Source organism: Argiope bruennichi, chromosome 10, assembly GCF_947563725.1.
Source record: "Argiope bruennichi chromosome 10, qqArgBrue1.1, whole genome shotgun sequence".
NCBI classification, from domain to species: Eukaryota; Metazoa; Arthropoda; class Arachnida; order Araneae; family Araneidae; genus Argiope; species Argiope bruennichi.
Window position 1 is genome coordinate 90,895,443 of NC_079160.1, and position 16,628 is coordinate 90,912,070.

Consider the following 16,628-nt stretch of genomic DNA (forward strand, 5'->3'; position numbering starts at 1 on the left):
AAAACTACTTAAAAAACGATGTACTTAAAATTATAAGCATATACAAAAAAATATATAACTAACATAAATACAATTTAATTACAAAAGCATGCAACTAACCTAAAAATAATTTAAATCATTGAAAACAGGTTAAAAAAAACTACTTAAAAAACGATGTACTTAAAACTATAAGCATATACAAAAAATATATAACTAACATAAATACAGTTTACTTACAAAAGCATGCAACTAACTAAAAATAATTTAAATCATCCGTTGATAATGGTTGTCATGTCAACAATCAGAACACAATGCGCATACGTGAATTGTCTTTGCCAGTTAAGGTAACGCAAATGCGTGAATTTTTCTACGCCAGTTGGGGTAACGCTATGCAGATTAGACATTTTTAATTTCCTTTATTCGGTGTTATTTTGATTCAAAAGTACTTCAGAATGAATGTGAAACATGGATTAATTAACAATGTTTAATTTTGAATGCATGAAACATTAAGAAAATAAACAGAATCGTTTGAAATAATCGGCCAAAAAATGTTAACCCTAGCCTCATTACTGTTGGGAGAAAAAAAACAACTGAAGCCTTACTCATTTGGCAGTGGGGAAAATGGAAGATTTTTTTGGAGGGAAAGTTGGTGGTGAGGAAAATGGAAGATTTTTTGGCGGGAAAGTTAGTTTTTAATTAATAATTAAAATTCTAACTAAAAATTCAAAAAAAGGGACTCCATGTGCACATTCCCGACCTCTAAGGTATACACGTACCAAATTTGGTAACTGTATGTCAAATGATCTGGCCTGTAGAGTGCCAACACGCACACACACACATTGAACTTTATTTATAAGTATAGATTACAGTTGAAATGACACAATAGAGCTTGGACTAAAAATTCACATCGCGATTAGAGGACAGATATATTCATTTTATTTGAAAAATAGACTTATAATGAGCAGCATTTATATCATTTTATAAACTAAGGAAAAAAATTATTTTTTATGCATTGTCTAAACTACCTGTAAGATTAGACTAGACAATAGTGATGAAGCTTTGGTTTCTGTTTCCATTTTAAAAAATCTATACAAACCTGAGTATTTAGTAGCTAATGGATTATTTTGATGATTTTCTATTTTGATATTTGTAAATAAATGAATCTGGAACTCACATTTTGTCCTGATTTTGTTGTCAATAAATATTCTATTTGGCCCATTTTAATAGAATCAGAATTATGAATTTGCAGATATTCTCCAGATAAAAACTAAATTTAAAACATAACAAACTTCTATTTAACTTTGTAAGTATAATATTTTTTAATTGTATGTAAACAGCATTTTTCATATTGCAATTTATTTTAGTGTTGCTTTGCTTTGGAGTGAAAGAATCCTCACGCTTCAATAACCTCTTTACTGTGTTGAACCTGGGTGTTGTTGTTTTTGCAATTATTGCTGGATCCATCAAGTCTGACCCAGCGAACTGGAAACTACCACAATCAGAGGTACACTTGACGTTTTTTTTTTTTATATCTAAAAAAAAAATATGTTGTACGTGTTTTAAAATTTTGCTTTGCATTCTTCTTATACCTTACTTTAAAGTAATATTCATTGAATTTCTTTTTGGTTTTCCATATTATCTGTTGAGAATTTTTTTTTATTATTATTTAAAACAGTTTCTTAATTTTTAGAATAGTATTTTTAAACATATATATTTTTTAAATCAAAAAATTAATCTATGGATAATTTATTTTTTTCTCTGCTTTTACCAAAATCATTGAGTTACTTTTGAATGTTGTCTTTTTTTTTTTTTTAATTTTAAATTGGATGTAGTTTTGTGTTTAAAACATCAATAAAAATCTTATATAAAAACTAGGTTACTGTTAGAAATTATAATTTGTAACAATAGCCGTTTAGAAATTCTTAATTTTTTTTAAATGTCAGAATAATTTTTGTTTGGTTTTAATAATAATATATTCTATATCAGTTTAAAGTCAATAATTATTTTATATTATCATTATTTTTCTTTAGAATGCTACATTACAAAGAAAACAATTAATTTGAAAAATTGTACAAATTATGCTATTATAAAAGTTTTAAGATTAATTTTTTTGAAGGATTAAAGGGACATTTTTATATGCTTCAGTAATTTTTAAATTGCACTTTACAAGAATTACTAAAATTTGCATTAAAAATTTATTAGCCTTTTTGAGTGAAAAATGATATATAAAAGAAGTTATATTTTTGATTCAAAGTCATGAAAAGTGAAATCTTATAAAACATATTTGATGAGCATAAATTTTATTTTAATAGTAATAAAATCATTTCAGTGTATTGGTTATACATTAATAAAAATGATACACTTTCTGAGAATATCACCAGTTATTTTACTAGGAATTGGAAGAATATAAAAATCATCAGATAGTTGTAAAAAATAAATCTTTGCTATTTTTTTTTTTTTTTTTTAATAATTTCTTTAAATATACAAAATTTCCTTCTGATGAAAATACATTTAATATGTTTAGTTATTCAGAGTGTTTCAAAATGATTGCTCTGATTAAAACAATTTGTAATTTATATTGTATTGTTTTTTAGTTGTTCTATTGTGCACAGATATGCAAAAATTGATTTTATTTTATCTAACATGAGCTTGGAAATTCATGTAAAAGCTATCTACCTTGTTATTTATCTCTGTTTTTTTATCTACATATCTTGTCAGAATTTTTGAATCTAAGGTTTTATTTCTTTTATGCCTTGTGGTTGTTTTTAGAATAAGTTAGAAATTTCCCTCTTGCCGTTTATGTCTTGGTCAAACACACTATAAATTTTGCCTCCTCTTTTCTAAAAACCTTATTTCCAAATCGTATTGTAGCAGTGACTATTGAGACTAACTTGCATTTTCTTTTTTCAAAACAAGTCAAGGTTCTGTGCATCTATAATAAATCTTGACCATAGCGAATAAATTTTTTTTTATAACTTAGATATTTTGAGACATCTTATATTTTATACTTCTGAATTTCTTCTGATAATATAAGTTGATTTTTTTGTAATGTCCAAATTGGTTTCTAAATAGCTACATTTATTACAGAATTTAAGATTATTTTGAATATTTATTTATATCTAATTTTGATTATTTAAATATTTTAAACACTAGCCTGTAAAAACTTAATTTGCTTTTGTTTTCAGGTACCAGAGGGTGCTGGAGTTGGAGGGTTTTTACCTTTTGGTGTATCTGGTATGATGTCAGGAGCTGCAACTTGTTTTTATGGTTTTATTGGATTTGACTGCATAGCTACAACAGGTAATTAGAACAATTTTATTTGATTATTAAATACTGCAAAAATTTGCCTTTTAACATTATAATATTTTTAGATAGTATTCTTTCTGTAAATTGTTTGGCATAAATATTGTTATAAACAGAATGTAATGGCTGCTGCAATGTTTATACTTATTTTATTAAATTTTCTTGTCTCTTTCCTCAGATAATGCATTTAAATAATTTATTTAACAACAAAAAAAAAGACAGAATTGCCTTTATTATATTATTTTACTATTAATGTATATTATAATGAATTAATGAGATAATTTAAATCTAATAATAATCTTACTTGTATGAATGAGATTTTTGGTTTGCAACTCAACAAGGACACCGAAATTTTAACTTTAAAAGACAAAGTATGTGATGATGTAGTATTCATTCACTGTGTAAACCATACACAAATCCAAAATAATTTCCTGTTTACAGTTACCCTTTATGGGTGTATTTAATTCTGTAGACACTTTGCATATTTGCATTTCTATGTTTTAAATGTGTAATATTGTAAATAAGGCTTTTTTCAAAAAGAAAAAAGAAACATTTTGAAGAAACATTTTAAATCAAGCTTAAGATGTTGTCATATTAAAATGTTTAAGAATAGAGATTTTATTTTATTTATTTTTACACTCTAAATAATATATATTTTCCCATTCACAATTAAAAATATAAAAATTTGCATTTGCTTTTCTAAACTGTCTATTTTATATAATAACAATTATATTTTCAGGGGAGGAAGTTAAAAATCCTCAGAAATCAATCCCAATTAGTATTGTTCTATCACTTCTATTTGTCTTCCTTGCCTATTTTGGGGTATCCACTGTGCAGACATTGATGGTGCCATATTACCTCCAAGACAACCCTGCTCCTTTACCATTTGTGTTTGAACATGTTGGATGGACAGCCTGCAAATGGGTCATTTCTATTGGAGCATTGGCTGGCCTTTCCACCAGGTAAAGGATAAAAATTATTCATTACTTAATAATTATATTACAGACATTATGTAATCTCTCTTAAAATTTGTGTGGTTAGTTAATGATAAATTAATTTTAAGTGTTTATTGTTTGATTTCTGTATTGGTTCTAAAGGACTCAAATATTGAAGAGCATTCTGTTAGATAGAATACAGCCATATTAATATATAGAATACAGCCACACCTAAAATTCATTAATTATATATTTTTAAACAGTAGTGGATGTGGGAAAACAGGACACCATATGAATAAATGAAGTAGTATTCATATTTATTAACTGTTATTTGCAAGCTTGAAAGCTTTAATTTGTAAAAATATATTGAATATTGGAAACTTCAAATTTTTTATTTTGTGCTTTTCTTTGAAGTTATGATCCAAGGCTTTAATTCCTATATTAATTCAGTCCTGATTTTCGACTAATCCTGATTTCGAAATAATGCAAAGGCAGGTCTAATAATGGAAAATTGTATTTTCTTTTAATTTTCAAACATAAAATTTTATTCATTATTGCTAGTTGATATTAATAATATTTTATTTCCTCTGTCTGTTTATTCATATATTAATCTATTTCTACTTTATTTTAGCATCAGTTTTGTGACTACATTTAATGGCAAGAATTATTTTGTATATCTCATTGTAAATCAGTTAAAAAATGTATACATAATTTTCACTTCACTTTAAATATTTAATAGATTATACTTCTGGGATTAAACAGTATTTGGTTCCTTTGAAGTATAAAATTCTAAAATACTAATGCTTTCAATTTTTTTTTTTTTAAAGAATTTTATGACAGGAAATTGTGTTTCTATTTCATTTTTCCCTAAAATTTTAAATGCCTGATTTAAAAAAAAATATAATAGTAATTTTTTTTTTCAAATTTATGTAAATATTTGATATTTTTTGTTTAAAACTTTCAATCTCATATAAAAGGATATCCTTTTAAATATTATGTCCAACCCCTTATTATAATTTGCTTACTAATCTTTAATTCAACTCCTTTGTTTTTAGTTTTTAACATATTTTTATAAAGATTAGATTTATGCTGATATTTTTTTTTCTATTTCTTCAATTTGAATTGTATGCTATAATTATTTATATTTCAGCTTGTTAGGAGCTATATTCCCTCTTCCCCGAGTGTTATATGCTATGGGTTCTGATGGAATAATTTTCCGCTTTTTGGCAAAAGTAGATCCTCGATTCCAGACACCTCTCATTGCAACTGCTGTTTCAGGAGTTTTTGCTGGTATGTACTTAAAGAAAATCCTTCCCAATTTCAATTCTTAAAAATTTTGAAGAATTTTGAATTAATATTTTGTAAATACAATTTGGGCACTTTCTTGATGTCTCATTATTTTAAATTGTCATTTATTGTAATTTATAAATTTTTATTGTAATTTTCTAATTGCTATGTAACAAAAGTTATCTCGGTGTTTTTAGATACTATAATATAATAAATTTTATCTACATATTAATTCTTATTGTTAAAATGTTATGTTATGTTGCTTTGTGTAAATATGCAGTCTTTTTTTATTAACTAAAGTGCATGTATTAATTATTTCTACATGTATTTGTATTAATTATACTACATGTACATACTATTAATTATTTATCAACAATTTTATTATAATGTAATTGATATTATACATAAATATAAAGTTTGAAAATAGATTTATCAGAGTTTGTAATTGTTTAAGAAGATTAAGCATTACTCATTTTGTCTACAATATTTCTTATGTGTGATGATCATTGATATATAAATTCAAATTATAAAAATTTAACTCTTATTTAACAAAACAATATCCAATTAAAATCTATAAGTCTGTTATGCTATTTTTAATTTTGTAAGTTGGACATTACATCATTTAATGGGATTGCTAAGTTTTCTTTATAGATGGAATCATGTTTTCAAATATATTTATCTATCTTTAAAGAATTTTTAATTATTGTGGCCATTTATCTATTTAATTTGTGTTCATTTCGGGCACTCTTAAAATAATCTGTGATATGTTTCTTTTTTTTAAAATTACTTTACAGTGAACTGTAGAGTATTTATAGAAAACCAATTCATTCTCAGTTATTACTTACAAAATCTGGAGTTTACTTCAACTACTGATTAATCTATTAATAATCTATTGCTTATTACATTTTAGAAATAAGCAAATAAAAAAAATGCCATTGAATTTGCAACTCTTATTGATTTTATCACATTCTTCATTTTGATAATAGTATCAATACAAGTAGTTCTTTCAGAGTGAAGTTTGCTTTATTATATATCTATTGATTTTTAAATGTTTGTTTATACTCTCAAAGTATGTATCACTGTAAAACGATAAACCACACTTTCAAATCTTTCTCTTAACTAGATTAGCTCTCTACCCGCGTTACTTAGCTACTGTCCATTTCTCTGAGATGTCTACATTTTAAAAATATTGGATCAAAAGATCTGAGAATTGTGTGTAGTGATGGGAGAATAAAAATGTGTTTTTCCGGCATAAAATAATTTATTTGCAATTTACTGCATATGTTGCAGAACATTTAGAGCTTTCCCTATATTTTCTGATTATATTTACACAGATTTCCCCAAAAAATAAATAAATAAATAAAATGGTCAATAAATTCTGTTTTTTTTTTTTTTTTTTTAAATATTGCTAATTATATTGCTTTTGATGCCAGTTCCTTTGTTATTTCTTTCTATTTTATTTTGTTTTGTACATTTAACATTTAGATCGTACAAAAGTAAAAACATTAAAAAAAAAGGTATAAAATGTATTGAAGGTAAAAACTTTTCAATTAAATAACTTTTTTTTATAGGAGCCATGGCTATGATGTTCAATGTTCATGAACTGGCTGATATGATGTCAATTGGAACTCTTCTGGCATATTCTCTAGTTGCAGTCTCAGTGACTATTTTAAGGTATTAATGACTAATTTCAATTTTTCATAATGTTTCTATATTTTTTTTAGTTATTTTGTATTTAACATCAGAGGTAACTAAACCATGCATCTAATTACATTAAACTGTTTTAACTTTGATGGTGCAACTTGAGTTCCTGGTATTATGATTTCAATCTAAATTCTCTCCTTTTTTTTTTCCCCATAATAAATTGAGTTGTGTTGTACTAGTAGTATTCATTTATGGAATATGCAATTTAAGTCTGATTAATTCTTATGTCCTCAGTCTACAATTACACAGCATGAATTTGATTAATTATTATGATTTAATTTTCCCTTTCCAGATAATATCAACAATGTATTATGGCAAATTGAATAGATTCTTTGTCAGGGAATTGTTTCAACCAAATAGAAATGGCTTTATTTTATATTTATAATTTTCAAACTTCTACCAAATTCTTTTTAAAATTAACTGCCATGGCCATGCTTTACTGATAAGTTCATAAGACTAATCTCTTTTACATCAGACCAAAATTAAAATTGAAAAAACTGTTAGAAACTCTTGTAATGTTATTATTTATTTTGTTATCTAGATGTTATTTTTGTAATGATTTAATCTTTATAGTACTTTTGTTCAAAAGGTAAACAAAATGGATCAAATATTGAAATTAGAGGAACAATTTTTTTATGAATTTGAGCAACTCTCATCTTGAAAACGAAAATTACAACTTAATGGCATTTATTAAGTATTTTTTTAATTATTTTTATTTTATTATATTTTTAAGCTTTCCAAATGATGTACAGGATATTATGTTTCTTCATTAAATTCTATATTATTTGTATTCTTCTAAGCTTTATTGATTCTGTTTAGCTAATACCATCACAACTTTGATAACGTATTTTTAAATATTTGGTTTTTATATCAATAATGTAATATCATAAATTCACATTTGAAACACAAATATTAATATATATACAGTGGCTCAAAAAAATTGAGAGTACACCTTATTTTTACTTGATAAATCCGACTTTCAATATAAATAACACATTACTGGGAAGTGAAAACATTTTTTTATTTTTACATATAACAAATGGTTTAATTTAGAGCAAAAATAAAGAAAAATCAATGAAAAACTTCTAAACTGAAAAGTTTCAGAAGCATTCTAAATAAACATACGCAGAATTTTTCCTCAAAAAATTGAGAATTCACCAATGAAATTTTTGCAATATCACGCATAAAAATAATTTGTCACTATTAAATTGCATGTCTTTTGGCTCTTATAATGGCCTCTAAACTTCATGGTACCAATTCGATCAATTTTTGGTGTATCTGAAGATCTTTTAGCCCATTCTTCTTGCACCATTTGTTTTAAATGGGTTTTGTTTGTAATTTTGTGTTTTTGGACCACTGTTTCGAGTTTGGTCCACAGATATTCAAGGGTAATGATGTCGGGATACTGTAGTGGTGTGTGTAACTGCTGTTTACAATGAAAAATCACCATATTTTGATGTTATGTGCATTCTGTTTGGGGTCGTTGTCCTGCTGGAAAATGGAATTTATATCTAAACCCAAATTTTTAACACTTTCCTTTAGATTGCTGCGACAATGCGGTTCATCCAACTTGTTGCAGAAACTTTTCAAATCATAGGCAGAAGTGTAAGTGCTGAAACTGTGCAAAATGCCACTAGACAAGCTGGATATAAAAGTCGCATTGTTAGAGAGAAACCGTTCATCAGCCTGCAAATTCAGAAAAAGCATTTGAAGTTTGCAAAAATTCATTAATTGAAGACAATAACCTTTGGAAGAAAGCTATATTTAGTAATGAAAGAAAACTCAACATTTTTGGCAGTGACAGCCATCATACTGTATTGGGAAAGCCTAATATTGCTTTGGATCCAAAAAATTTACATCCTGCAGTTAAACATAATGGTGACTCCATCATGATTTCAGGTTGCATGGCTTCATCCCGGGGTAGGAAATTTGATTTTATAGATGGCATTATAAACGATATGGTTTACTTCGATATACTTCGCAGCAATCTAAAGGAATGTGCTAAAAATTTGGCTTTAGATGGAAATTTCGTTTTTCAATAGGACAACAACCCCCCAAAAAATGCACGTAACGTCAAAATATGGTGTCTTCTTCATTGTAAACAGCAGTTACACACACCACCACAGTACCCCGACATCAATACTATTCAATATATGTGGGTCACACTCGAAGCATTGGTCCAAAAACACAAAATTAGAAACAAAACCCTTTTAAAACGGGTGGTGCGAGAAGGATGGGGTAAAATATCTTCCAATACTACCAAAAATTGGTCAAATCGATACCACGATGTTTAGAAGCCATTATAAAAGCCAAAAGACATACAATTTAATAGTGACTTTATTTTTATGCGAGATATTACAAAAATTTCATTGGTGTATTCTCAATTTTTTGAGGAAAATTTCTGCGTATGTTTATTTAGAATGCTTCTGAAACTTTTCATTGTAGAAGTTTTTCATTGATTTTTCTTTATCTTTACTCTAAATTAAGTCATTTGTTATGAGTAAAAATAAAAATATGTTTGCACTTCCCGGTAATGTGTTATTCATATTGAAAGTCGGATTTATCAAGTAAAAGTAAGGTGTACTCTCAATTTTTTGAGCCACTGTATATATATATTGGATTACAATGATATCTGGCATCAACTTTTAACAGAGTAGAAATGAATTTACTTAATTACAAAAACATGTTTATGCCTTTGATATATGCTACTGAAACATAGGTAATAATTGTTATAAACAAAGAGATTCTTACAATTTCTGAAAGAAAAATACTAAGTATATTTGATGAAATACCTAGGCTTAAAAATGCATGAACAAAACAACTCAGAAATTCATAAATTGTTTTTAATTTATGATAATTCAGAGATTAAAGTGGATTTAACATATAGTCAAAATAATTGATAATGGAGTTAAAGAGAAACTTTATTTTCGAAACAATATGGAATTTTCAAAAAAGACTAGTGCAGCATTAGAAGGAGATTATCTATGAATTGACATATGAAAAATGACCAAAATGACTAAGATAAATGACCAAAAATAATGCAACATAGGAGATAATTCTAAAAACTTTCATGCCTATAACAAAGAAGATAGGTCATATGTGCATCAGATTTTTAATCCTGAATTTCAATAGTTTGTAATAATTTATTGTGAAAATTGCATAGAATATGTAAATATCTCTAATGTTTTAAGAGAAATTAGGGGAGACGGTATTATGATACATTCCCATTGTAAAAGAAATCATTTGATTAAGCGTCAGGTGAAACAAAATAACTAAAATTAGATTATTTTTTTGAGAAAATTGTATATTCATTAACTGTTATTTTTCAACATTCCCAACTATAATATATATTCAGTTTAATTATTAAGAGTAAGATACATGAATTCTTTCATCTGAATTTTTAATGCCTTATATTTTAATTTAAGCATTGAAAATACACCACTCACGTAAGACCTCTCTTTCAAGCACTTCCCCTATTTGGTTCATTATTTAAAGATTTGTCTTCCGTTTGCTGCTACCATTATAGATCTGTCCAAGATTTCTCAGGAATTTGAATGTTGTTCTTCACTATCCATTCTCTATTTCAATTAGTTCTCTCTATTTTTCTTTGTTCCTCACTATTTCAATTATAGTGTTAAAATTATTTTAAATATGTTTAATGATATTAAAGTTGAAATTTTTTGAAATGAGTAACAAACCTTTGGTTTTATTAATTGGGAACAACTTTTACATGTGATTAATCTCTACAAATGAGAACACTTTAACAATTAACTTTCACTTTTAGCGATTTTATGTTTTCACGTTATTGTTTCCTAAATTGCTCTACTACTCATTCAATAATATGTATGGGTACAGAGATTTTGAATTATTGAAATTTTCTCACAGAGTTTGTATTCAGTTTTATTTTTAGATTCCTAATTATTTTTGCAAGTTTATTAGTACCATACAGGTTTCTAAAATTTCATTTAGAAAATTTTATTCATAAATCACTGTTTTTCCATGTTTTTTCTTTCATTATTCGTAGATATCCATTCAAATTTTTTATATCTTTTTTTGAATGAAATTATTTAATTTTTCAAAAATTAGAACATCTATATGATATAAAGGAATGTCTTATTGATAATATTTTATTCAAGATCTTCTCCTTGTCATTTATTTTAGGTACAGGTGTATGGATCCAATCGAACCATCACCAAGAAGTAATGCCAGATATTCATCTATTGCTCAGAGGTATTTTATCTCAGTATATTAAGTACTATTTGCTTATTGTGTTTTTGATATTTTTTTACATGATTATAAATTTAGCTTCTGTTTATGTTATGTTTCATTCATAAAAAACTATTCAGTTTAAAAGTATAGTGAAAACTCTTGATGCAGTCATAGTCCACACAGCTGTTATCCTACTCAAATAACCACTTTATTTGGTACTTAATTAATAGATTAAGAAATCTAAGTATTCAATGGCAGATATATTAATTGTGAATGCACCTCCTTCCAAGATATTTATATATTTGATTCGTTATTTCAAGACAAACCCTGTTTTTATTCATATTTCTTGAAATCCTTCTAGACCTGACTAAAACTCTTAGACATAATAACCTCTAGGAAACATTGCACCCTTCAGAGTAATAGGGGTAGTGGTCTTAAATGAACATATCTGTTATCCTCTTGTTCTTGGGACTTTTTATTAGAAAAAAATATCCAATCACAAAATAATTATACTTTGTAGAAATATTGAAAATAAATTAAAGGTTAATCAACTTCAACTGCCAACAAATAGATTAGGGATTTATTTTCCAAATAAAAACAAAAACAATTATTTTTGAAAAAAATAGCAATCCAAATAAACACAATTTGTATCTTCTTTTATTTTTTACAGAAAAAAAAAACTAATTAGAATACTTTCTTTTTAATTCTTAAAATTCAATTTAAAACTTATTGAATTTTTAAGTTTCACTATCTAATTGACACTATTACACACCTATTGACACTATTAAGTTCATCATATAAAATATTATCATATAAAGTTCATCATATAAAAACAACTCTGTCATTCTCAACAACATTTTAATTTTTAAAAAAAAAATATGGGGATTCATTAAAATACTTAAATTGATATACATAAAATTAAATTTCTGAACTATAATATAATGTCAGGAATAATAAATATTTGAGTTATCAGGATTGTCTTCATATGTTATTTCATTAAATATGTTTGTAAAAAGTTGCTTATAATGCATAAAAAATAATACCTAAAGTATATCTATATAAAATGTTATCATATGTGTCACAAAAATCGTTTTTACTACATATTATTAAAGGGTAATGTTCAAATGTAAACAAATTACTATATAAGGATTTCAGACTGCTTCATTGAACATTTTTCCAGCTACACTTAATTCGACACTTTGTTAATTACTGAAGTTGCAAAATATTAAAAATGCTGTGTTAGGTCTCTTCAAAAACTTTTTTCATTCACAAGAAAGAAGACGTAAAAGAAATTAAGAAATGGGCATTAATTAATGTCAGTTAAGTGTGAAAATTGTTAAATATAATTAATCATTGACAGATGGGTAATTTTTATTATTTACCTACAGAAATCGATGACCGTATTTTGTAAAACTATTATTTCATAAAATTGGTTTTTGCATTATTTTAAAATTTTAAAAAATTACCTTTTTAATGATATGAATTTTATCTTTTTACTATGTTTTCTTTATTTCTTAACAATGTTTTAATGTAATACACAATATGTAACTATTTTTTAATATTATGCTGAAATTCGAATTCATTCTTCAAAATATTCAATTTGATGTTTTTTGCCAGTTTTAAAATTAAGATTTAAAAAAATTACTTTCTACGGACATTAATGCCAATGTATGGTTTTCACTTCATTCATACTTCATCTTTGCTTTCATTTCATAGTATATACTTTGTTTAGTTAGAACATGCTATAACTTCTTTTTACTTATTGAATTAAATTCATGCCTTCCAGTCTTTTAAATGGTGGAATTAAAAAAAACAATGCATTCCACATTTATATTTAACAGTCCAAAAAGTCAATAATCTGAATGAAATAAATGTGGCTAGTGTAATAAAATTTTCTATTCTTTAGAAAAATGAAAAAATTAATATTACAAAGTTTAGATAGCAAATCACTTAGAGTAGGCCATTTGAAAAAAAAAGAAATATATTGCAGAGGGTTTTTTTTTTTTTTTTTTTTTTTGTGCAAATATTGGCAAAATAAGAATTGAACAAGTCCATCTTTGTATTATCTGCTGTCTCTAATGCATTTATACATTTATTAAGATATCCATATAACATTTGTGAAAATGTTTTCAGCCCAGAGAAGCGACTCAATGATAATGACACAAATGGAAAACCAAGCTTAGCAGATGCTTTACAAGTTCCTATTGTTAAGATAACATACAATACAATATTACGACAATTATTGAATATTGATGGATTGGAGAAACCAACAGCTTTATCAAGCAGAATTAGTGTTTGGCTGATTGGAATAACTGGTAAGTAATCAATTTTTATTATGCAAATTATTATTACTTATTTTTAGTCTACTTAAATTTGTTTGAAATGGTTTTATAGTCTATTAATATGGCCAAAATTATGAAAATTGTTGTATACGTTAGGAAACTTGCGTGTTTCTTGAAATGAAAAACCTGTCATAAATTATTTCTTATTTTAAAAATATAATATTAAAATAAATTTTTGTTAAAAGAAAGCTTCTCTAATACAGATTTATCATTAAAATTAATAATGCAATAAAACATGACAAATCTGTTGTATGCATTTTCCATTTATTTAAATAAGTAAATTTGGGTGAAATTTTCCTTTAAATTGATATTTAGCAATAAAATATTTCACTTTGAGTTGGCGTAATTGATACTTTAGCTGATATCAAATAGATATTTTAAAAATAATTTTATGGTATCCTCAGTTAGTTTTAATATTGCACATTCAAGTAAGTGGTAATTGACAAGTTTTTATTTCATTACTGTTTTTTTGTTATTACTTACTTTATTTGAATTTGTATATAAATATTTACAAGGATACTTTTAAAAACATCTTTTATGCTTAATTTATATTTTTGTTTTATTCATTATCATGGTATGCTAAATTAAATAGCTTACTAATTTTTTCTCCGAAAATGTATGTTTAATTTGTATGTACTATGATTGTTGTAATCATTGATTTATAAATTTAGTACCTAAATTTTGAATTTATTTGATATGCTTTTAATATGATCTTCATAATAAATTTTATAGAATTAATTTTGCATCATCATATTTATAAAAACTGGCACTTTTATCGCAGTTTTACTATAGAAGTTTTAACTCTGCAAAATTTGACTTTTGAAATATTTGGAAAAATATAATTTATTTCTCTTTGAATCTTATATGTCTTATTAATATTTATTTTTGAATTTGATAGGTGTATTGATTATTGCTATGGATGGCCAACTAGCTTTGAATGAAGAAGGTTTGAAAAATAAAGATTTCACATCCCTTCTGTGTCTAATTGTGGTCATTGCTCTAATTCTTTTGTGTCTATTGATGCTGCAGAGACAACCTTCTGAAAATGCCAAATTATCTTTTAAAGTAAATCAGATTTTCAATTAAATTTAAATAATATATTAAGATATATATATATATATTTAGATTCCTCATAAATATGTGTAACTCCTTTTTTTTCGTTTTATTTTTTATAAAGTTTATCATATTAAAAAAAAGAGAAAAAATTATAATTATTATTTGAGTTTCTTGCTGCCTATCTTAATTGTCACTTCAAAATATTTAAATTTAGCAGTGGTTAGGAAATTGGTGTTTCTGCTTGAAACAATTTGTTATTATAAGTTTTTTTTAAATGTAAGTCTTTTCATGTATTGCCATTAATGTCATATTTTGGATTTTTTTTTAAATTTATTTGAATTATTAATATGTAAAAATTATTGTTTACTTCTATAGTTTTGTCATTGAATGAATAGTTTTTTCTAAGAAATTGTAATTCAATAAAAGTTAGCTTTATATTACATTTTCTCCAAACACCCTTTCCAAAATGGTTTTATTTTCAAGTTCTTGAACATTTTCAATTCATTAGTGATTTATTTGTCTTATAATAATATGACCATTTTTTTTTTAAAAAAAAAAAAGCTAAAATCAATTTATTTGTCATTAATAATTCTTAAAGAAATATCATGGATTGCTGTAGTAGAAAATTGTGATTCTATTTGTAATATTTTTACATTCTATGACTTTTTCTTCCTTTTAAGTATTCTTGAAGTTAAGGATCCATATTTGGCCTTCTTAAATGATAGAATACTGAATATAACATTTATTCTTATTATCATTCAATCATTTGTAATTACTTAATATTATTATGATGAATTTTTTATAGTTTCTATTAATTAAATGCATTAGAATATTATTTTTTAGTTAAATAATAAAGTAATTTCTTGTGTATAAATTATTCTGTTATGTCTTCCTTAACCAAAATTGTAGAATTTTTAATTCCATGGATAATTTAAAAAAAAAAATTACTTTAATCATCTATTTGAATGTGTGGTATTATTATGACTTTTATAGTATGTGTATTTGTATCACTTCTCACCAATATGTTGTAATAAATTTTTCGCATTTTTTTATTAAATTTTAGGTCCCTTTGGTTCCTTACATTCCTATGCTGAGTGTTGCCATTAATACCTACTTAATGTTCAAATTATCAGTTCTGACATGGCAGAGATTTGGGGTTTGGATGGCAATAGGTAACTGTAAAATCATTCAGATTTTTTATTTTCATATAAATTTTTAAAAGTATCTAACATTTTATAAAAGTGTTTCATAAATTCTTTCTGAAACAGAGAAATTGTTTTTTAATCAAATATTTTCTTTAGTAATTGAAATTATGTTAAAACAGTTTAAGTTTTCTTAATTTGAAAGCCACTTTTGTTATCTTGCACCACACTCAGGATTCACACGTAATGTTTTTGATAAAACATTTGGGATTTCAAAATTGAAACTTATTATGCATGAAATCAAAATGCATAGAAAAGAACAATTTTGAAAACAAAATTTAAATTTAAACAAAAATTAAGTTATTTGCAAAGTTCTATGCTATATACTTAAAAGTGTAGTCAAAAAGCTTTATAAATGAATAAAATAATTTAGATGTAATTATGAAATTCCATATTCTTTATAAGAAACTGAAAAATATGAACAAACAATTTCAAAGAACAAATTAAGACAAGTTGTGATTATATAATTTTTTTTTTTAAAAAATGACAACAACATTCTAAATCATAGTTAGCTTCTTAATAATGTTGATTTAATAGCTTTAAATTGTTAATTATGTTGATTGAATTGCTTTCACTCTATAAAAAATAGCCTTCCACAAGTCCATTCTTTT

The 16,628-nt window shown here is 25.2% G+C and overlaps 1 protein-coding gene across 2 annotated transcripts in view; it reads left to right on the forward strand.

Annotated features, from left to right (window-relative positions):
- Positions 1-16,628, forward strand: part of LOC129988014 (high affinity cationic amino acid transporter 1-like) — a 54,838-nt gene that overhangs the window by 32,288 nt on the left and 5,922 nt on the right. For both annotated transcript variants that reach the window (XM_056096086.1, XM_056096087.1), the window contains exons 6-14: positions 1,344-1,483; positions 3,165-3,279; positions 4,022-4,244; positions 5,368-5,507; positions 7,076-7,178; positions 11,370-11,438; positions 13,551-13,732; positions 14,658-14,824; positions 15,879-15,987. In XM_056096086.1, the coding sequence (XP_055952061.1) occupies positions 1,344-1,483; positions 3,165-3,279; positions 4,022-4,244; positions 5,368-5,507; positions 7,076-7,178; positions 11,370-11,438; positions 13,551-13,732; positions 14,658-14,824; positions 15,879-15,987 (1,248 nt within the window). The remainder of the gene's footprint in view (positions 1-1,343; positions 1,484-3,164; positions 3,280-4,021; positions 4,245-5,367; positions 5,508-7,075; positions 7,179-11,369; positions 11,439-13,550; positions 13,733-14,657; positions 14,825-15,878; positions 15,988-16,628) is intronic.